Raw genomic sequence first — 19,445 nt, 5'->3', positions numbered from 1 at the left:
CTGCATACATCGTACGCCCAGAGGCAACTAATCACTGTGCTTGCATGGGAGAAATTATCTAGATTGGGATACTCCAATCGATAATCATCAGTACTGCCATCAATTCTGTCGCAATATCATCGCGTACGTCGAACACGCAGGCTAATTTACCGTCTCAGACGCGCGTGCTGACCGACTGCATCCGGCGGCATCAATGTACTGACGCACCGAGTACTTGGCAATCAGCAAGTTGGACCCCACTGACTCAACACAGGGTCGAAACACGGCGATTGTAGGTCTGCAATATCAAATCAGCGGTCCAGTGGTACCTGAGTTCATTTTTGCAAGTAGGCTCGTGCGAGGGACGGGTTGTCGACCGAGTAGTCAGGCGACTGCGCGTTGATTTGCGCAGTGCAGCGCAGTGGAGCGCTTGTGGCGCGTGTTGAGAATCAATTGGATGGATGGGATAAGTGATTTGGGTTTCGGCCTGCCGAGAGACACCTGAGGCCTACAAAAAAGATGTAGACAGTTAGGATAGGACAACTACCAATTAAATCCTGTCTGTGTAGTGTTGGCGAATGACTTATCCTCGCTTCGTCCACTTTGGGATGCAAAGCAGGCAACCATCGCGCAAGCCTCTGCGCACGCGTTTGAAAAATTTTCACCTGCACCGCCGACAGTGCATGTTTTATCGACCTTGCCCAGCGCGCGAAGACTCCTGTGCTGCACCAATTCCACCGCGCCAGTGATGCTGCCGTCGGGGCGGAGCAACTCTTGCACTGCCTTCTGCACACAACTTGGCGTAACCATGGGGTTCGAGCCCCGCCTGAGGCTCATTAATTAGGCAACGAACACAGGCCGGCGCCGTTCGGCGCCATTTGCGCACCTGTGGCGATTCGGAGGCCGGACTGGCAATGATTCGTGTGAGCGAGGCTGTCGCCATTTGCGCATAGTAGAATCAGCAGACGTATGGTTTTGGTATACAAAAAGCTCGTATTGTACGTGTATTTGGATATCCGAAATAATGCCCGAGAATGCGCTGGTTCAGTATGTCTGCAAGTGAAAAGTAAGAGTGCATGCGCGTCAGGGAACATGCTCCATAAATTCGCGGATCTCGATAACCAAAGCGAAGCCGATGACGAACTCCAATAAGCCCGCGAGCAAAGCCTCTTGCAGAGCCCGCCTTGCCAAGGTCATGGCGACAACTGTACACGTGGAAATGAGAACCGTAGCTGAGAAGATGATGCCTTTGGTACAAGCGAGGCGATCCTTGCCAGTGTGATGCGCTGCGAATACCGAAAGGACGAATGTGAGAACGATGAAAACACAGAGACCAATAACGATGTTGAGACGCGCGCGTGAAAGGCGGCGTGCAGTGTTACGCTCGTCATTAGCCGAGACGCGTTCCTCGTCAGCGAAGATGGCATCCGACTTCTTGACCTTCCGGGTACGAAGGTATTTGGTTTCTGGAACACGGTCAGTAGTGATCTCTAAACAGGTGCACCACGGCCAAACGGTGCGTGACGGACCAATGGGCTAAACGACCCTTGGACTGGACGTACCTTTGTTGCTGCACCGGGAGCTGTGCTTGGTGACAGGAGCCAGCTCCTCTTCAGAAGATACATGTGCAGGGCCATCGTAATGGATCACGAGAGGCACCTTCTTCGGCCTTGAGATCCTGTGTGCCTGTTGCCGTTTGCGAGCTCTTGCAGCACCTTTAAGAGTACTGCTCTCAAACTGACCGCCAACACCGATTAGAACGTTGTCCTGTTCGGCCTCCGCTTCAGAGCCTGACCCATGAGTAGCTGACAAGGAAGACGCATAGGTCTTCACGATCTTGCCCTTGCCTTTGCCAGTGTAGCCATCGACGATATAGCTTGTTCCCGCCGAAGTCGGTTTGGTGATGCTCGATTCCTTTTGGGAACTGAGCACGGTCGTCGTGAGTGTACCCACAGTGGATGGGAAGTCGTGCGAAGGTGGCTCGGTCCGATTGAGGTCGACTAATTCGTCTAGGCTGAGAGGATGTTCAGTCTCGCTACGCAGCGCGAGAGTCCAGGGGTCGTCATTGCGAGAGAAGACGGTAGATGTTTGTGCCGTGGCGGCAGTAGATGACCCGCCGTGGTCGCTCATGGTGTTTTCGAAGGTGGCTAGAAAGAGTCAGATTGGTATGAGCAAAGCGGTGATGAGTCGGAAACACATACTCTCATCCATATTGGACGTAGGAGTCGACTTTGCTTACGAGCACACAGACGCGGACTGTTGCACATATACTCGAACGAAAGGAAGAGATGAAGGTGATGCTGTGTGCTAACGAGGGATAAGAATGGAAGCAAAGGCGTGAGCTCGAGGAGCAGAAGACGAGAGGTTGCTGCGCAGTTTGGACCAGCGGGTGGGGTGGCGGGTGGGGTGGCGGTCAGATGTAGTGCGAGCGGAGACTGGTGATGGATATATGGGGGATCACACATGGCGCGTCCAGGCACAGGCACACCAGCTCCAGTCGCATCGCCGGCAGCAGCTCCCGCGGCAGCAGCACTGGGCCAGCAAAGAGCGTTCGTCATCCTCGCACTGCACCTGGCCCCGTGCAAGCGATCTAGCCCTGGGCGGCCGGCCATCCAGCGCGTCGTGTCTGCGTCCAAGCCTTCTGATGTCACCGGCTGAGAATCGGAACAACACCGCTGGCAGTCAAAGGTCTCCGGAAACGTAGACCAAAGCGTACTCCGGAAGATTGATAATTATTCAATCAAAAAGAGACATCGCACAGTGTGCAGTGCTAGGGCCCAAGGCCAAGGTCGCAGACTCCGCAGAGATCGATCGCGGCGCCCAGCAAGAGCGCTGCTGTGTGCGTCAACGGAGAGAAGCTTCAGCGGAGGGCATGGCGCTTGTCATTGCGTGGCGATCACATCCCCTTTGGGTACACTGAGCTGGGCCTCGCGAACGTGTGAGCGCGCACTTCGACAGAGCAAGGCCCCGTCCGGGGGCTGGCGACACGGCGCAACGCGGTTGCCAATTAAGCCTTGGCTGCAGCGGCTTGGCTACAATGGCAGCAAACAGGACGTACCGGAATCGGCTTCAACAGGGCAGCAGCAGTTCCCTAGAAGCCTCGGAGTCGGTGTGATATTGTGGGAGGCCAGCCCCCAGCCCAACGGTTGGCATAGGCTGCGCATTGGGTCTCATTGGGCTTCAGGCGAAGCACACGGCACCGGGCCATCGGTGGAGCGCAGCCTGGGCGAGGCATGGGGGGAGTCGCGGTGTGGTGCAAAGAAGCTTCCGGCGGCCGCTAATCAGAGCGACCGGTCCCAGACAGTTGCAGCGTCCCGGATTCAGCGCGCCCGCACCTACCAGCACACCCGTCGGTGCTCGCACTTGCTGAGCTCATCTGGGCACGGATCCCATCGCTGCCCCCTCAAGTTCTCCAGCGCTAGCCTGTAGTCACGTTTGCATACACGCATGCACCAGCCAGGGATATCCGCGCCTCGTGCACCGAGTAAAAAGTCGACAGAGTGGGCGTTTGGTGCTACAGTAAGCACCACATCCGCTCCGTCTCCGTCGCTTCGCCCAGACGCTGCTTGCGCGCTCCTGTCACACAGTGGCCGTGCAGTCGAGTCTCCAGGCCATTACGGCGCCAGCACGCTCTGATTCGATTAGATATGCCTCATTGCGCCTGACCCCGTATTCCAAGCATGGGCGACGCCAGTGTTACTAGGCTGAAAACCGTGACCCGTGAACAGCACTGGCAGTTGTGGTGCTACAGAGTCTTGTGTTCCAGGGCATCGGCTTTACCGACCGGACGTGCTATCGCCGATACTATTCCAATTTCGGTCCGCGTCGGGACGAGCATAAGCACGTGACTTTGAGCCTCCCGATATTCACATGCAAAGCCTGAATCGGAAGCATTCAGGTACCGAGGTCGGCACGTGACATTGCTCTCACAATTCTTCTAGTTGAGAAAATCAATTCAGGGTGTCGATCGTAGTAGGGCAAGGCTGTGGTGGAATTTGTGCAGCTATTCGAGTGCAATAACGAGCTCTGGATGACAACCTGACTCAGCTCAGGACCCATGAGTCTCACTACACGAAAGTTTTGTCCAGCGCATCTCTGTACCACTTGGAGCTAATATGGAATAACAATCAGGCACTGGATTTGTCTAATGGTGTTGGCAGGAGCTGTAATATGACGATCCTCATAGGTAGAGATGACAAGACATTGAGTTGCAGACTTGATTATCAAGGAGTGGAACTGAGAGCTTCCCGAACCAAGGACAGGTCTGCTTGTGCTTGACCCAGAACCCAAGTCGAATTCCCAAGTGCATTCAGCATTCAGTTTTCCAATGCGAATGACAAAGCTCTCTCTTGCGGGGGAGCGAACGAACGAACGAACGGATGATACCAACGAGACCACTCCCGAGGTCAATTAGAATAATCGTGATGCCATATCCCAGACCCTTCAGCGGTAAACAACAAGGATCATCATAACGTTGAGTCGCTCCATGCCAGAATCGTCGCTCGTGTCTTTGCGATAGCGGCATCATCAGGAAGCAGCCGGGGTGCATGTTCGATGTAATTTACCGCACAAGGAATCGATTGCTGATTCCCTTGTAGCCTGAAAAATAATGCACGCTGATACCCCAATTTGGCCTTGTGCACGTCTGTTGGCAGCCAGCGAAAGCCGGACAACCAAAAATCCCTATTGGTTGACCTGATAGCTATGTCCAGAGCGTCTGAGGCCATCATGTCCGCCATGAACCCCACTTTCTGCAGATTTGCAAGGTAAATATGAGCATTGTTGAGCTTCATCAAAGAGTAGAGCTCAGAAATACGGGCAACGAAAGGTTCGCCACCTTTTCGGTAAGCACTGACCATGAACTGCTCTATCTCAATTGCTCGATCTCGATTGCAGCGTCCATCCATTTTAAGTTCGCGGCGTCTGTTTGCTTCGACCTATAAAGGGTTTGGCCTTCATCCTTCAAACTTTGAAACCTGGAGATTACGGTGTCCGGATCTGATGCGGCGTCTTGGGTAAGTTCTTCCTCAACAGCTTCGACAATGGAGCGCGATACAAGACCTCGGACTTTGACTTTCTTGAATCCGCGAAGGCGGTTTCGGAAAAGCTGTAGGAGAACCTGCTAGGTTCTCTCCGAGAAGAAATCCGAGATCGGATACTTGTAAGAACCGGGCATCAAGCAGTGGGCCAACAGCAATGCCGTCAACAATAACAAGTGTCCGCATGTAAGATTTGCGAACTTCGGGGGGGTGTTGATTAGGCTGACATTGTGCTTCTGCGTTTAGTGTCGACACGAGTTGTTCAAAAAGGAAGGAACGTCCAGCACCTCTCCCCGACAAGCGCCTGCGGCAGCTGCTTCCCCAACCTCACCTGAGCCGTCCTTCCAGGTCCTCTTTTTATCAGCTCCGTCACTCCGCCCTTTGCCAATAAGCCATCAACCAGCTTCGGCCGCTGCTCGAGCGGACAATACTCAACATGCTTACGCCCTTGATGGTTACCTGTACCATCTGGACCGCCTTCCGACCCATAATCATGCACACACCGAAGAGCATGCGCACCACATTGTGGCCTCCGGTCCGCTGTTCGACTGCGTAGACTTCATGATGACAATCTTCAACTTGGTGTATCACATGCATCCCACGTACTTATCGGCTGAAGCTCTCGTCATGGTGATGGATTACGTTTACTACGGCCACGTCGATAGTAACCAACCGTCAGACTGGCGGTCCTGGGACTACATCTTTGGCGATGCGGTGAGCATGCGGCGCAACCAAGACGTTCCGACGTTGCGCGTCCTGACTGTGCTCCTGATGTGCCATCCGCTGCCGGTAGTGAAGCGGACGTTTGGTACAGTTACTTTGCGGTTCGCACAGTACGACCGGAGATGTCTTGACGTGATCAGTGCACTGCGGGTCAGGCTGTCACTGATGCCCAGGGACAGGCTCGAGGTCCTGGCGAAGATGTCGGACCGTGAATTGTTGTCGTCCTGGTACGTTGTCTAGTTGTCTATTAGATGGTCTCACGACCTAAGACGGGACGTTATCGGTAAGTACAATTGGGGTGGTGTACTGACGACGAGCATTCAGCTGATGGATACAGATCGGAGATTGTTGCAACTTTCTCGGGAGCAAGTGATATCATGCCTTTGGTTTTTTTTTTTTCTTCCTTTGGCACACCAAAAAGTTCCTATGCTGCATTGTGCGTGACTTTCAAAGGCTCGCGAAGAGTCAATAGTTGGCAGTATCTTGCCATTGGATGAAAATGCTATAGAAGAGCGCGGGTAGGGTTTCGCTGCACTGTGTCGCCCAATGGCGACCTTGTCTTGGCTTTGAGAGGCTGGGAATTGTTGATAGGTATAGTTAATATGTTCAACACCGAACACCTCTTCCTGTCAAACTGCTTGATATCAAACGTTCTTCATCAATCACTAAACCCCTCGAACGCGTCCTCTTCTTCCTCAACCACCTTTTTCCTGACCTGTGCGATCATTTTTTGCAACTCCGCCTCCTTTTTCCTCTCCTCCTCGTCCATCTTCGCGACCCTCTCGTGCTCCCTCTTCTTCTCCTTCTTCTCCCTCCTCACCTCCTTTGTCGCCCTGTGCTCCTTCTTCAACGTCCACGCATCCTTCTCCTTGTCTCGCTTCTCAAACCGCTTCTTCTTTGCGCCCTCGGCCAGCTCCTCCAGCCGCTGCTTCTCGCGCACCTTGTCCTTGTACGCTAGCGCATCCAGCTCGAAGTCGAGCCCGAGCGTGCGGTCGCCCTCGAATTTCTTGAGCTCGGGCATGCTGGGAAGCCGGAGCAGACCCCACGCGTGGCCCAAGTCTTCCCAGTCGAGGTCGGCGACGCGAAAGATGGAGGAGGCGGTGTGCTTGCTGTAAGCGCGCACCCAGGAGACAAAACCGCGCTGTGCTTTGTCGAATATGGCTCTGTCGGACCTGGCTACCGTCCTCATTTTCTTGCTTGCGGCATCGGCGTCGATGGATGTGATGGTCAGTTCCGGCGTGGTAAGCGGTGAGATGGGCGTCTGTCGTATGCGCAGGAACTCGATGTAGTCTTCCTCGCGGCCGGGGTTGAGGAATGTTAGTGCGAGACCTCTGCGTCCCGCGCGGCCTGCGCGGCCGCAGCGGTGGATGAAGGTTTTGGGGTCGCTGGGCGGGTCGGTCTGCAGGACGAGGTCGACGGCGGGAATGTCGAGGCCGCGGGCGGCGACGTCGGTGGTGAGGAGGATGGAGGGCGCCATGCTGTCGACGAATTTGGCAAAGTTTTTTCTGCGGACTTTGTCTGGGTGTTTGCCGTGCAGCGGGATGATTGCGTGACCTTTGAGCACCTCCGGGAGCACATGTTGGAAGTAGTCGACGGAGTAGCATGTAGCCAGGTACATGATGACCTTTTGTGGTTGGGGCTGGAGAGTTGCGAGGAGTTTCTTGATTGCGGGGATTTTGTGCGAGGGTGGCAGGACGAGGTAGGACATCTGGAGACTGGCTGGAGTGCGCTTGTCTTCGATTACGCCTTCTTCGCCTTCCTTTGGTGCGGCTCTCGATTTGACTTTGACGGCGATGCGGACGGGGTTGCGCAGACCAACGCGGATGAGCTGGTCAACGGCTTCGCTGACGCTAGCGCTGAATAGGCCTGTTCGCCGCTGCTTGGGTAGTCGTGAGAGGATCCTTTGTAGGTCGTCTTTGAAGCCCATGTCCAGGAGTCGATCTGCTTCATCCATGACTAGCGCATCGAACGATGACTGTGGGCAGTGGACGTGCGGCGAGGAGAGTAGCTCCAGCAGACGACCTGGTGTTCCGATCAAAATGTTTGGCGAGTTCTTTAAGAACCAGCTCAAGTCTTGAGCAGGAGTAACTGTCCCACCCAAAAGAAGCTGAGGGACAACTTTGAGGGTTCCAGAAGGGAAGGCCGGTGGAGGAGGCGCATCCGCATCCTCCATGTCAGAGTCTTCATCATCGGTTTTCATGACGGCCGCCGAAGGAGCGTGAAACTTGAGCAGCGAAAGGAGAACTGTATGTATCTGCGTGGCCAGTTCTCGCGTTGGTGTGAGTATGATAGCTCCGACATGGTTTTTCTTCAGAGGCGCATCCAGTCGAAGCAGGCGCTCAACCATTGGAATCATGAACGCCAGCGTCTTTCCAGATCCCGTGACGGCTTCGACCACTACGTCTTTGTTGCCCATGAACATTGGAATCGCAGCGTGCTGTACAGGCGTCGGTTTGGTGAAGCCCATGGCGGAGATGGCGTCCAGGATCCATTCTGAAAGTGGTGGGGTGAGGGCACTCCAGGATCGTTCAGTTTTGGTTTGCGGCGCCATGATTATATATCCCCAGCCTGGTCAATTTCCTTCTCTTGCTGTGCTACGCGCTCGGTTGGTGTTGCTGAGCTCGCGATCACGAGCGGCAAAAGTTTGGCTCAGAAAAATTAAGTGGGTGCTGTGGCGCTGCGCATGTGTGGCGGTGCTCTCCCGAGGAACGCCCCGAACCGCAAATCCTGGAAGCCATGTAAGATGATGCATGTGGCCACTTGCGAGTCGTACCAAACAAGCTTTTGCCACGGTCAGCAAAGAGCAAGTCCGGCTTCCACGCAAATCATGACTCCAGCAGAGCGTGTGTGCATCTCCCAGAATCAAAGAAATGCATCCGGATCTCATCCGCCAAGGCGGGTAGCCCCAGTCACGATCCGCATGAGCGCATGAGCAGGCAGCTCGCAAAAATATCCGCGTGAACCCTGCTGCAGGCTGAACAACAAACCATCATAATCCCGCACCCCTATCACATCACCCCCGTCATCCTCTCGAGGCTCACCGCAAGACACGGTGGCCTCTTCTCCCCCAACCCCGCCACCAGACGATGCGCGTCGCCCGGACGAATTCGCATTCGCAGCCCCAGCCCTGGCAGTCGTAGCCGCGAACCACGCACCCGCGCATGTCGAACAGCCCACCGCGCTCGCCGCGCACCCAGACGCTCAGCCTGCTCCCGCGCCTGCCCCTTCTCCCAGCGCACACCCGCAACCCCCGGAAGACGTCGCGCTCCTCGCCCGCCTGACGCACCTTTATCTACAGACGTCGGCCCACTTCACCGGGCTCATCCGGCACCCTCCGCTTCCCGCATTTCCTCTCTGCTGGCAGCGAGCCATGGCGTCCACCAGACAGTACTCGATCCCGCACACGCCGCGCGTGATTTCGCCGTCGCCCACGCCCTCGGAGCTCAACTCGCGGGAGGGCTACTTTGGGCCCGTGACGCGCTCGGCCGCCCGCAAGCACAAAGTCACGAGCCCGCCGCCCATCGACGAGGACTCGGGCTCGGACCCGGAGAAGAGGGCCAGGGCTAGGAGTCGGAGCCCCATCTTGGAGGGCAGGCGGCGCCGCATGAGCGGTCTCACGGCCAAGCGCCAGATGAACGGCAACGCAAAGGCGAAGAAGGCGGACCTTGCGCTGCCGAACGGGACCGTGAACGGGCACCTCTCGCCGGCGGCTGCGAACAAGAACTACTGGCGCGAGATGAGCCGGAGTCCCAGTCCGCTGGGCCTGATCCCCATCCACCAGAAGTGGAGATCGTTCGTGCGCAACCCCCTCCCCCACGCGCCCTCTGCAGCACAGCTAACCCCCCCAGATCCACCGACACGAGGTCCCCCGCAAAATCCTGCACGTCTCCATCGGCTTCATAACCCTCTTCTTCTACTGCACCGGCCGGCAGCCCAGCCAGATCCACCCCGTCCTCCTCGCCATGCTGCTCCCGGTAGCCGCCGCCGACTTCATCCGCCACCGCTATTGGCAGGTCAACCGACTCTATATCCGGTTCCTGGGCGCGCTGATGCGCGAGAGCGAGGTCGACGGCTGGAACGGCGTCATCAGCTACCTCCTCGGCGCGTGGATCGTGCTGCGCTTCTTCCCCAAGGACGTCGGCGTCATGAGCGTGCTCCTGCTGTCCTGGTGCGACACCGCCGCGTCGACGTTTGGGCGGCTTTGGGGGCATCTGACCCCGCGTGTGCGCAAGGGCAAGTCGCTCGCCGGCTCCATCGCTGCGTGCGTCACCGGCGTGGTTACCGCCGCGCTGTTCTGGGGCTGGCTGGCGCCCTTGTACGCCGAGTACAACACGGGCGTGAATGCGTTTGCGTTCCAGGGGGTCCTTGCGCTTCCCGCGCAGCTCCGGGAGGTGCTGGGTTCGTCGGCCGCGCAGGGCTCCGTGACGGGCTATCTCGCTCTGGGCGCCATGTCGCTGTGGGCGGGCGTCGTCGCGAGCGCCAGCGAGGCCGTGGATCTGTTTGGCTGGGACGACAATCTGACGATCCCCGCGCTGTGCGGCGTGGGGCTGTGGGGGTTTATCAAGGTGTTTGCGTAGCTCCTTTCCCTTTTCCTCTCGCCCCTTAACCTCTCCTTGTTTAATCGCACCCTTTTGTATTTTTTTCTACTTCTTTGTTGCATGGTAGACCATGATACCATATATCTTCATGTCCAATGCTTTCTTATGGTTACGACGTCATGGCGCTTGGTTAACGCGGGACATGCGGGTTGGACACTGTTGGAATAGGGAACATGGGATTGGCCGACGGGGTGAAAGCGCACTATATCTCACCTCTATTGGACATGGGACATGTACAAACTAGATAGACTATGTGTAGAGATACCAACGTGAAAATTCTCGGGCATTTACTGGAACTATCCTAATGCCCACGGGAATGACCTCATGCCGCACTGTGCTCGTAAACCTTGATGGAATGGCAAAAGCACAGGCATTGCATTACTCGTCCCCATACACGCACCTGCATGTCGCACTCTACCCAAGCACCCACGCTAAAGAGGGGGTATATAGCATTCCGAAAAAGACCGTGAAAAGAGCCCACCCTGAGCTAAAACTCCAATCTCAACCCAACACCTTTTGTGTTCGTACCATCCCAGCTCCATGCGTGACGCAGAGAGAAAGGCTACAGAGCAGTCCCAGGCGCCATGGGCACCTCGGTATGCTTGGTCGAAGGCTCAGGTGGGGATACCTGCGCCCGCGACAAGCCGACGTCGTTCTGCGCTACAGGGCCTGCCTCGGGCGGAGAGACCCGCTCGTGCGGCGTCTGGAAGACATCTTCGCTCCTGGGGCTCTCTACCTTGGCCGATGGGCCTATGGCAGGCTTGCTGAAGTAGTCCTCCTTCTCTTCGACGCGTTGCTGCCCATCCACCTGCGGCCCATCTCCCGCCTTCTTACTTCCCGCGCTCGAGCTCGAACTCCTCCTCCGTCTACCCGCACTAGACGGCCTCCTCAGCCCCGGCGTATATTCCGGTATTTCGGGCAAATCGTCCCCCGGCGTCCGGACAATCGGCTTGCCGTGCACACCCCCAGCCACCGTGTTCGTACCCGGAAGTTCCGACGCCCAGGTGGCGGTGTCGTGGTCTGCTTCTACGAACTCTCTGGGGGCGCTGAGCTCCTGCGCTTCGGGACCGGGGAGTTCGACGGGTTCGTCGCTGTTTACGCCTTTAAGCTCGTAGTTATCTTTCTCCTCGTCGTTGCTGGGCCGTGGGATTTCGTTGCCGTGGAGTTCGGAGGGGCTTTCTTTTTGGAGGCGGCGGCGGTGCCGGAAGAACAGGAGGCCGGCGAGGAGGGCGAGGGCTGCAACGCCGCCGACAACACCGCCGGCGATGGCACCGACGTTGTTTTTCTTGGGGCTTGTAGAGTCCCTTGTGCCTGATGAGTTGTTGGAGGTGGGCCAGGTTGAAGGAATCGTATACCGCGACTTGCGAAAAACCTCGCCGAGCCCCTTCTCCGTCCACCCCTGCTTCGGCTCACTGGCGGTCGCTCCCCCGCTAGCCTTGCCACCTGTTACGCTGAGCAGCTGGTTCGGGACGTCGTACTCCGTATCTGTGATGTTGCTGTAAAATACGCTGCCCCACTTGACGGTCGATAATTCGAGAAAAGCGACGCCCTTAAGTTCCCAGTCACATGGTAGCGTTGTGACATTCCCTCCCACTGTGACCATCTGGCGCTTCCCGACGCGGTGGCAGTTGTGCCCTATTCGGGGAGCACCGCCATTGTCGAAGAGCGTTGTCCACGTGAACGATGGGATCGAGAGAACGGCGACGTCATCGTAGGCTTTGTTGTTGATGGGGTCGAATCCGCTGTAGAGATAGATGTGGTGGCTTGAGTTGTCTGGCGCGGAAACATAGACAGTGCAGAAGTCGATTCGCGGGGCCGGGATGTCTCCGGTGGTGGCTTGTTCGTACCACGTGCCGTTACTCGATGTATCGCTGAAGTAAGAGTCTAGATCGAACACATCTACGGTGTTGAAGTCGATCTGTGGCAAGTAAGAAGCGTGAAGGGATGGACAATCTCGATTCACAATAGGTCCGGGTGTACTGAGGAGAGATACAACTTACAAGCTCTCCCTTCGTTCTATTCGCAATTTCGCCAAACTTGAGTCCAGGCTGGATCTGACCCCCTAGGGCTACCAATATGCCACTATCGCCCACAGCATCAATATATTCCAGTGCTCCTCCTACTCTTGGGGAGTTTCTTTTCATGCTAGAAGTTGATATGTTATCTGCACGGACGTCGAGATCGACCAGGTTGATGACCAGCATGCCGTCAAGTGGCATATATAGGTTTTGAGTAGGATCTCTGAATGGTTGTCCCAAAGTTAGAGTGGACGTTCCCATATCGATTTGCCCGCCTAGATAGAAGCCAAATCCTCTTCCAGTATCCTCGGCTGCGGCGCCGTGGTTTGGTTGCCAGACCTGTTGGATAGTGTGCTTATCCCACGGACTGTCCAGTGTGCGGTCGTACGTCCAGAGAGGATACTGCGAGCTGTCTGGTTGCCTGTAGCCTTCGAAGGACTGATTGTTCATGTACGTCGCTCCACCAAAGTTGTAGATCGTATCGCTCTTGTTGTAAGGCCCATGGAAAAGATGTCCTCGTATGAGATTGGGTACGGCTGTGCCCGTAGACGGGCTTGTCACGTTCTTGCGCTCGACATCTATGGTCAGACCTCCAGATTCATTACTTGGTACCTGCCAATCCCATGTTCTGGTCATATCAATGGTCAAGAGGTAGTTGTCTGGACAAGTCAGCCGATCGTTCATGTAGTGCAAACGATGAGACCCACTGATTCCGAGATAGACATCGCCCGAGTCATTGAATCTCTGAACACCACTGTCGATGTACAAGGTGTTGTTCTTTACGACAGCTGATGTCTCGTCAGCACATAATGACATGACAGGGCAAAGAATCTAACATTGTGACCACCATCTCATGCAAAAGTTCTCGACTGGATCGGGACCGGCATTTTTTGGTGGTTGCTGTGCGCCAACATGCGCTACAGCAAATGCCCAGACAGCTATCAGTACAAGAGGCGCAACTGGCGGACGTGGGAGCCAGCCACTGCTAAGTCCCATGCTACCTGGACATGTGTGCACTTGAGGTGCCCGCGAAGACGAAGTGTCGAAGTCTGCAAGTGGGGAAACTATCGGTAGCTGCACTAATTAATAACGACTCTTCGGGGGCGCTGAATTTTGTGGCTGTTTTCAGCCTTCCAGGCCTGCACCCTGCTGTCACCGAGGGCATTGCTGTCGTCAGATCATAACGGAAGGAGGAAGCCGCTGGCGTTATACCCTGTACTCGGGGGTCAGGATGATAGGGTCGGCATACCGAGTTGCCGTCAAAGCTTTGATAGGCGACTAATTTCTTTTCGGATACGTGCATAGGCGAGCGAACGACATTATGGAGTGGTCGCAACTGTGCCCTCTTCAGCCCCGCCAAGTTGACGGTTCAATGTCACAACGTCGGACTCGAAGAAAATCCGGTCTGTGAAGTAAAAGGATGAGCCGTAAACCCAGTCCTGCCATGGAAAAACCTCGACGAACATCCACAGTGCGGTCACTCCGCCGCAGATCCGTCGACAGGGATATGCTTATTCACCATTCTGGTGCGCCGCATCCCTGACGGTGGGGACACGTCGCGGACAAATGTCGTTGGGCTAACGCCTCCCGTACAGCTCAGCAAATGACCGTCCAAATTTCGGTGAGGAGTTGACGCAGGCTGAATACCATGCCACAGCTTGGCTTCCGCTTTGAGAAGTTCTCGAAGAGATAATCAGCTTTGGTGTTTAGTCACCAGGCCGAACGGCGGTCTCGTATATTGATTGGGTGCCTCTGGCCCATAGCTGCAGGTCGCAGCGCTGCCCCATACAGGGCGCTCTCCGGAAGGCTTCTAGACTCTGGCGAATGCGGTCAGTTCGAGAGTACGAATTGTATAATAGTTGCGGTGGCTGCGGTGGCATCTGCAAGTAGTGAAATTTTGCAAGGGGCTTGTCCATGTGATTCCATCATCCTCGCTGTTTCCGACGACACAAGAAAAACTGACCGCTGCTTCAAACGTCACTCAATATCGTGTGGGCCGGGAAGCGCCGTTGTGCATCAGCTTGCCGAGCAGGCTGAAAGCTCGAGCCTTTCGGCCCCCAACACGCAACTCTCCCTCGCCATGAAATCTTCCGATGAAATAAGGTGTTCGGATTTCGAAGACGGTCGAGAAAACATGTGGAGGTGGGGCGCTAATGTTGCGTGCGGTCAGGGGCAGCGCGGTATTGCAATTCCGTGCGGTACCTCTTGCCAGATGTATGCAGCCCCAGTAAAAAGTTGCGACGGAGCTACCGCCAGACATCATCGTAGCACCTGCGAGGCCAGGTAGATATTCTTTACTCATCAGCTGAGAGTTGCAAGAAAAGTAACATTGAATTCATCTTAGCACGAGACGCTTACCTACTGTTATTAGCTTTGGCCGACATGGCTTGGGGTGCCTTGCCACATGACTTCACTCATTCTACGACTCTCAACACTGTGGGACGATACAGTCTCCGAACAGCACGCGCGAATCACCCGCAACTCAATCCCTCTTACAAGCGAGACCAGGCAAGATGCAATTAGTACTATCGGATGCACGGCGATGCATCATCCTAAAGCTAGCCTGGACGTGTTCTAGTGGTTCAAGTTCTTTGACTGTTGGACTGTTGGCCAACATCTACGGTCATCTATCCGATGCCGATGTACCATATTGTATTCCAGGTAAGCCACCCTGGACTTTCGTTTCATGAATCCTCAAGAAAGTAAGAATGTCTGCTCGCATCCTTCTGCAGTCCTTCATTGATAGGTCTCAAGAAGGTCGACGGAGCCGGTCCATTTTCAGGGCAAGTTTTACTAGCCTCCGTCAGCTTCTCCCAGGTTGTTGCGTATGCTTTATCCCGCAGCATCCTTGAAACAGGAGGCACAGCGAGACCATAAATGCTAGAGGCACCCAAAAGGTTTGTGGAGGCGCATAGTAAGCTCTTCCAGATCAAGGTCATCTACCATCCGCTTATGCCACAAATGTATAATCCAGTAGAGGTCGAGGTCCAAATGGAGGCGAAGGTTATGGCCCCTATCGATTGCGTGATCGACGAGGATATCCAAAGCACTTCATCCATTCCCAAATCTACTATAAAACATCAGAAAATCTGGTGAGTGTGGAGTGGTCAAGATGGATCTAGGAGGTTCTGGGGAGGGCCTGAAATGATTCCGGCAATGTCTTCTATAGTTTTCCCTATTCGTTGTAATTTATTTGAGAATGCAATCGTATTCTTGTAGATCGTTGCCCTTTGCGATTATGGAATCGATCTCATCAGCAAAAAACTTGACTTTCAAAGATGATTCCCTAAATTCTGCCGAACTGGGCCAGCCTCATTCTAGTCCCTGAGCACCATCCCATGCGATACCCCTACTGGATGAAAACATCCAGAAGGACCTCTTTCGCGGACTTATGGTGGTCAATAGTCACAACGTAGCCGTCGTACGCGATGCCTAGAAGCGCAGAAACCTTTTCCCGAACGCTCTCAGATACCTGCACAAATCTATTCCATCCGAGTCGGTTCGAGCCACAATGGATCACAGCGTCCCTCGCCATCAATTTCTCTTGAATGATCCTGTCCTTCCCCAGTATCTCTTATTGCACAGTGCGAGGACACTACGTCCTACTGGGGCTGCACATTTCCTTAACTTGCCCTGCTATGAAGGGCATTTACTTTGCCAATGATCGCATAGCGATGTCGCTGGTCTCATCTGCTTTGCACAGCCATACGAGAACGAAATCAGTGCCTCCATAGATATGTCGCATCACTTGATGATGCACCTCGAGAACCTTTCCTTGTTTGATTCAGATAGTATCTATCCGAAGCAGGCCATCGTAGCCTTGCGTTTGCATCTTGTCCAGGAAGTTCTACTGGTTTCATCAAGCCTTCAATTTTATTCCATTGATCTCTACAGTCTTGTGGCTCAGGTTCTCACCCCACAGGAAGGATAATGCGGTATATTGTGGATGGTCGTGAAAGGCGTAGGGCCGGAAATTGCATCTGATGGGTTCTGTCTCTGCTCCAGGAAGCACTTGCACGAGCCGGAACTCGCGGCTTCAATGATTGAGTTTCGCATCCGCGTAAGGATCGGCCATGGATCATGAGAGACAAGCGGTCCCGTTATAGGTCCGTTAGTGGCCAGTTTGCAGATGCAGTTTCTGACGCTCCCGACGAGTCTATGCACTGACTGCTTGAGAAATCTATGTGAGAGTTCGGAAGACCTGGCTCAGGGAAAGATAGTCCAGTAACCTTTCGCATAGATTCTTGTGAAGTTTAAGTTGCGACGATCGTAGGTTCAGCCCTTTTGAAGTTGTCCTGAAGAAAACTAGAGTGACACCATGAGGTCTCTTGGTCTAAACTGCCGGCATAATACCTCAGGCGCAAAAGGCATTGCCTCAAGTTATGTCGAGGGAGCCATCCGATAGAATGCTCTACCGGTAGTGTCACCGGTGTGGGGCAGCTCTTCGGTAAACTGTAAGGTATCTAGAAATACAGTTAGCAGCTATGTTTCAATTGCTCCACTAGTCAAGCTTTACGTCTCTACCATACCGATGCAGAGCTCCGCGAACTAAAGATTTGCATCGCGAAAGGTCTCCAGTCGGGTACCAATCAAAGTGCCGTCCAATCATTTCAACAAAGCGCAGACCGATCAGAAAGCAATTAAATTCGACGAACGTCTTTAGGGACACTGGAAAAGCTGTCAATCAGGCGGTGAATGCGTGTGTTCAGGCAGCCTGACTACGCATTGCTTGCGAGAGCTTGAGTATCGGCAGAATCCGATGTATTGAGACTACAACATGTCGAGGGAGGTTTGTGACAGATGTGGGGAAGGGGGCGTGGTGCGTCTGATATGCAGTACCTTTTCAGATCCAACGTGTGATGCAACTTCGTGGGATGCAACTTCGTGGGATGCAACTTCGTGGGATGAGGAAGCCTTTCAGTCTAGGTGTACTTCAGCTGCCCGCCATTGCGTGATCAATTCGTAAATGGAGCAGAGATAGTGACAGGCGCACAAGCAAAGGAAATATGTTTCGACAGTGGCCACTTGCGAAGCGGAGATGCTTGGTGATCGTAAGTAACTCGACCCGGATCGCGATGGGAACGAGCTGCCATCGTTATAAACATCAATTGGAATGAGCTCTGAACGGTATCTTGTGTCACAATTGTTCTCGTGTGAATTGTTTGTTCATGTATTGCAGTGGAGACCTCTGGCAATGCTCGGCAGGTACGCTGGACTAGTGGAAATAGCTTGCAACTCGATCTCGCATCGTCGTTGGAAAAGGAACCTGCGTCGAAGGTGATTGTGTCGTAGCGCCATCTCTAGCATGGTGTAAGACATTTATGGCGGAAGGATAGGCATGCGGAGACTCGAGCTAACTTTCCGGACATGCCTCGGATGCAAGCGGTGAGCGGCCCGATTCCTTAGCGCGTCCCGCCACTTGGGAGAGCTCACTGAGACTTGACCAGTCGACACTTTGCTTCTACCACACCACGCACACCAAACCCGCGCGCCACGTTTCTCAAAATTTCCAGCTCGTGCCTCGGCTCCTGGCGACCTTTTCACCGCAAGAATAATACCCTGATATTAAGCTATACCCACCCCGCTTTGCCCTCGAGTGCCCCGCGTATAGCACACGACCTCGAGCATTTAATGAAAGAGTGATTCGACAAACACATAGACTTGCGCCTACCGACTGCGAACCTTAGAAAAAGCCCGCGGGCGCCTCTTTAATAGCCACCCATTCCTTCGCAGCATTCGAGTTCTCAATTCCCATATCTTGGTTCCGAAACACACATACCATGGCCTCGTCCTCCGCCGCCGCGGGTTTGCTAGCCCGCCAGCTCAAGCAGATGCAGAACGACAAGGACATCCCGGGGATATCGTGCGGGCTAGTCGACAACAATGTCTTCGAGTGGGAAGTTATGCTCATGATCAATGACGAGACAAAGTACTACGGCGGTACGACTTTTCCTCCCTTCTCTCTCACATGCCCTGCCAGCTTCTGACACTAACATCTCGCAGGCGGCTTCTTCCGCGCGCGCCTCACCTTCCCCACCGAATACCCGCTCCTGCCACCCAAAATGCGCTTCGAAACCCCGCTGTTCCATCCAAACATCTACCCCAACGGCGACGTCTGCATCTCGATCCTGCACCCGCCCGAGGAAGACAAGTACGGCTACGAGTCGGCCGCCGAGCGCTGGAGCCCCGTCCAGACACCCGAAACCATCCTGCTCTCCGTCATCTCCATGCTGAGCAGCCCCAATGACGAGTCGCCCGCCAACGTCGAGGCCGCCAGCCTGTGGCGCGAGAATCTGCCAGAGTTCAAGAAGCGTGTGCGGAAGTGTGTGCGGGATAGCTTGGAGTTTGAGTAGCATGCGCGAGAGGGTGCGGGCGGATCGAATGTGATATGTTATGATATGAGATGGCAAGAGCCTCGATCAAGGCACAAAGTGGCAAGACGGTGGCATCGGATCATGACCAGGGCCCGGATCCAGATATGGAATATTTTTGGCGCGTCACTGACGCGGATTGGTAACTGCATGGTAGGAAACAAGTGCTCTACACATTTTCTAGCAAGCGAGCGTGCAATACATTCATGGGACTTCAACTCGACTGTTGGTATGCGCGGGTTAATGTTGTGACTTCAACGTGCACACTAGGCTCTGGCGACAACAAAAAGACCGGAAGTAGTAGAACCTAGGGTAACTATACGTCTCTATGGTTTTTAGCTGATGCTGTATAGCCCGTGGTCAGGGTGTCGCAAAAGCCTAGATTTCGATTCATATCAAGTCTCAAGACTCCGACATCCTGGCTAGCACCAGTATGATATTCCCCTGGCTACGCAACCTCACCCTCTCCCGCTCCTCATCGCCCCGTCCAAAAGAAAGATACCCATCCCTTCCTCAACCCATAGTACAAGAAAGATAACCCTGGCTCTCCCTCCCTGCCGACCGTACCTGCCAAACAGCGACTAGCTATGGGGGAATCCAAAAAGCAAAGACAAAGCAAAATCGCCTTCAAAACAAAGACATTAGACCAACTAACAAAGCGATAACCGTACCGTACGTGTAATGGATACGCCTCATCACCGTCCATCCCACCTAACC

General features: G+C 54.5%; 7 protein-coding genes across 7 annotated transcripts; 3 read left to right on the top strand and 4 right to left on the bottom strand.

Annotated features, from left to right (window-relative positions):
* Positions 1-562: 562 nt before the first annotated feature.
* On the bottom strand, positions 563-2,316 carry CC84DRAFT_66017 (uncharacterized protein). Its single transcript, XM_018187055.1, has 3 exons — positions 2,181-2,316; positions 1,542-2,126; positions 563-1,445 (listed from the first exon to the last, which is right to left on the bottom strand). Exons 1-3 carry the CDS (start codon positions 2,188-2,190, stop codon positions 1,063-1,065), a joined length of 978 nt encoding a protein of 325 aa, XP_018042446.1. The 5' UTR covers positions 2,191-2,316; the 3' UTR covers positions 563-1,062.
* Positions 2,317-4,030: 1,714 nt separating this feature from the next.
* CC84DRAFT_66174 (uncharacterized protein) lies at positions 4,031-5,232 on the bottom strand. Its single transcript, XM_018187059.1, has one exon. The coding sequence runs from the start codon at positions 4,884-4,886 to the stop codon at positions 4,446-4,448; it is 441 nt and encodes a 146-aa protein (XP_018042445.1). The 5' UTR covers positions 4,887-5,232; the 3' UTR covers positions 4,031-4,445.
* A 958-nt stretch (positions 5,233-6,190) lies between these two features.
* Positions 6,191-8,690, bottom strand: CC84DRAFT_66032 (ATP-dependent rRNA helicase SPB4). The gene has a single exon (XM_018187057.1). It carries the CDS (start codon positions 8,290-8,292, stop codon positions 6,400-6,402), a length of 1,893 nt encoding a protein of 630 aa, XP_018042444.1. The 5' UTR covers positions 8,293-8,690; the 3' UTR covers positions 6,191-6,399.
* Positions 8,691-9,111: 421 nt separating this feature from the next.
* CC84DRAFT_1182851 (uncharacterized protein) lies at positions 9,112-10,318 on the top strand (the record flags this gene model as incomplete). Its single annotated transcript, XM_018180650.1, has 2 exons — positions 9,112-9,537; positions 9,590-10,318. The coding sequence occupies 2 exons, from the start codon at positions 9,112-9,114 to the stop codon at positions 10,316-10,318; spliced, it is 1,155 nt and encodes a 384-aa protein (XP_018042443.1).
* Positions 10,319-10,705: 387 nt separating this feature from the next.
* On the bottom strand, positions 10,706-13,581 carry CC84DRAFT_1159454 (uncharacterized protein). The gene is made up of 4 exons (XM_018177240.1): positions 13,194-13,581; positions 13,065-13,145; positions 12,340-13,016; positions 10,706-12,257 (listed from the first exon to the last, which is right to left on the bottom strand). The coding sequence occupies exons 1-4, from the start codon at positions 13,351-13,353 to the stop codon at positions 10,902-10,904; spliced, it is 2,274 nt and encodes a 757-aa protein (XP_018042442.1). The 5' UTR covers positions 13,354-13,581; the 3' UTR covers positions 10,706-10,901.
* Positions 13,582-14,806: 1,225 nt separating this feature from the next.
* Positions 14,807-15,277, top strand: CC84DRAFT_66006 (uncharacterized protein). Its single transcript, XM_018187054.1, has 2 exons — positions 14,807-15,018; positions 15,112-15,277. Exons 1-2 carry the CDS (start codon positions 14,871-14,873, stop codon positions 15,207-15,209), a joined length of 246 nt encoding a protein of 81 aa, XP_018042441.1. The 5' UTR covers positions 14,807-14,870; the 3' UTR covers positions 15,210-15,277.
* Positions 15,278-17,818: 2,541 nt separating this feature from the next.
* On the top strand, positions 17,819-18,941 carry CC84DRAFT_1134372 (ubiquitin-conjugating enzyme E2 15). The gene is made up of 2 exons (XM_018176020.1): positions 17,819-18,297; positions 18,361-18,941. Exons 1-2 carry the CDS (start codon positions 18,138-18,140, stop codon positions 18,708-18,710), a joined length of 510 nt encoding a protein of 169 aa, XP_018042440.1. The 5' UTR covers positions 17,819-18,137; the 3' UTR covers positions 18,711-18,941.
* Positions 18,942-19,445: the final 504 nt, after the last annotated feature.

This window comes from Paraphaeosphaeria sporulosa, assembly GCF_001642045.1.
Source record: "Paraphaeosphaeria sporulosa strain AP3s5-JAC2a unplaced genomic scaffold CC84scaffold_1, whole genome shotgun sequence".
Classification (NCBI taxonomy): domain Eukaryota; kingdom Fungi; phylum Ascomycota; class Dothideomycetes; order Pleosporales; family Didymosphaeriaceae; genus Paraphaeosphaeria; species Paraphaeosphaeria sporulosa.
This window is presented reverse-complemented; position numbering and strand designations above follow the sequence as displayed.

What these genes read in the sequence shown, in the direction of transcription:
- CC84DRAFT_66006 (XM_018187054.1), top strand. Translation starts at nt 14,871, where the DNA reads ATGCAATTAGTACTATCGGATGCACGGCGATGCATCATCCTAAAGCTA. An exon ending in TGTACCATATTGTATTCCAG is followed by an intron (nt 15,019 to 15,111) that starts GTAAGCCACCCT and finishes ATAGGTCTCAAG; the next exon opens with AAGGTCGACGGAGCCGGTCC.
- CC84DRAFT_1159454 (XM_018177240.1), bottom strand. Translation starts at nt 13,353, where the DNA reads ATGGGACTTAGCAGTGGCTGGCTCCCACGTCCGCCAGTTGCGCCTCTT. An exon ending in CATGAGATGGTGGTCACAAT is followed by an intron (nt 13,146 to 13,193) that starts GTTAGATTCTTT and finishes ACGAGACATCAG; the next exon opens with CTGTCGTAAAGAACAACACC. An exon ending in CGATGTCTATCTCGGAATCA is followed by an intron (nt 13,017 to 13,064) that starts GTGGGTCTCATC and finishes TGACTTGTCCAG; the next exon opens with ACAACTACCTCTTGACCATT.
- CC84DRAFT_66032 (XM_018187057.1), bottom strand. Translation starts at nt 8,292, where the DNA reads ATGGCGCCGCAAACCAAAACTGAACGATCCTGGAGTGCCCTCACCCCA.
- CC84DRAFT_1134372 (XM_018176020.1), top strand. Translation starts at nt 18,138, where the DNA reads ATGGCCTCGTCCTCCGCCGCCGCGGGTTTGCTAGCCCGCCAGCTCAAG. An exon ending in CGAGACAAAGTACTACGGCG is followed by an intron (nt 18,298 to 18,360) that starts GTACGACTTTTC and finishes AACATCTCGCAG; the next exon opens with GCGGCTTCTTCCGCGCGCGC.
- CC84DRAFT_66017 (XM_018187055.1), bottom strand. An exon ending in CTCCCGGTGCAGCAACAAAG is followed by an intron (nt 1,446 to 1,541) that starts GTACGTCCAGTC and finishes ACCGTGTTCCAG; the next exon opens with AAACCAAATACCTTCGTACC.
- CC84DRAFT_66174 (XM_018187059.1), bottom strand. Translation starts at nt 4,886, where the DNA reads ATGGATGGACGCTGCAATCGAGATCGAGCAATTGAGATAGAGCAGTTC.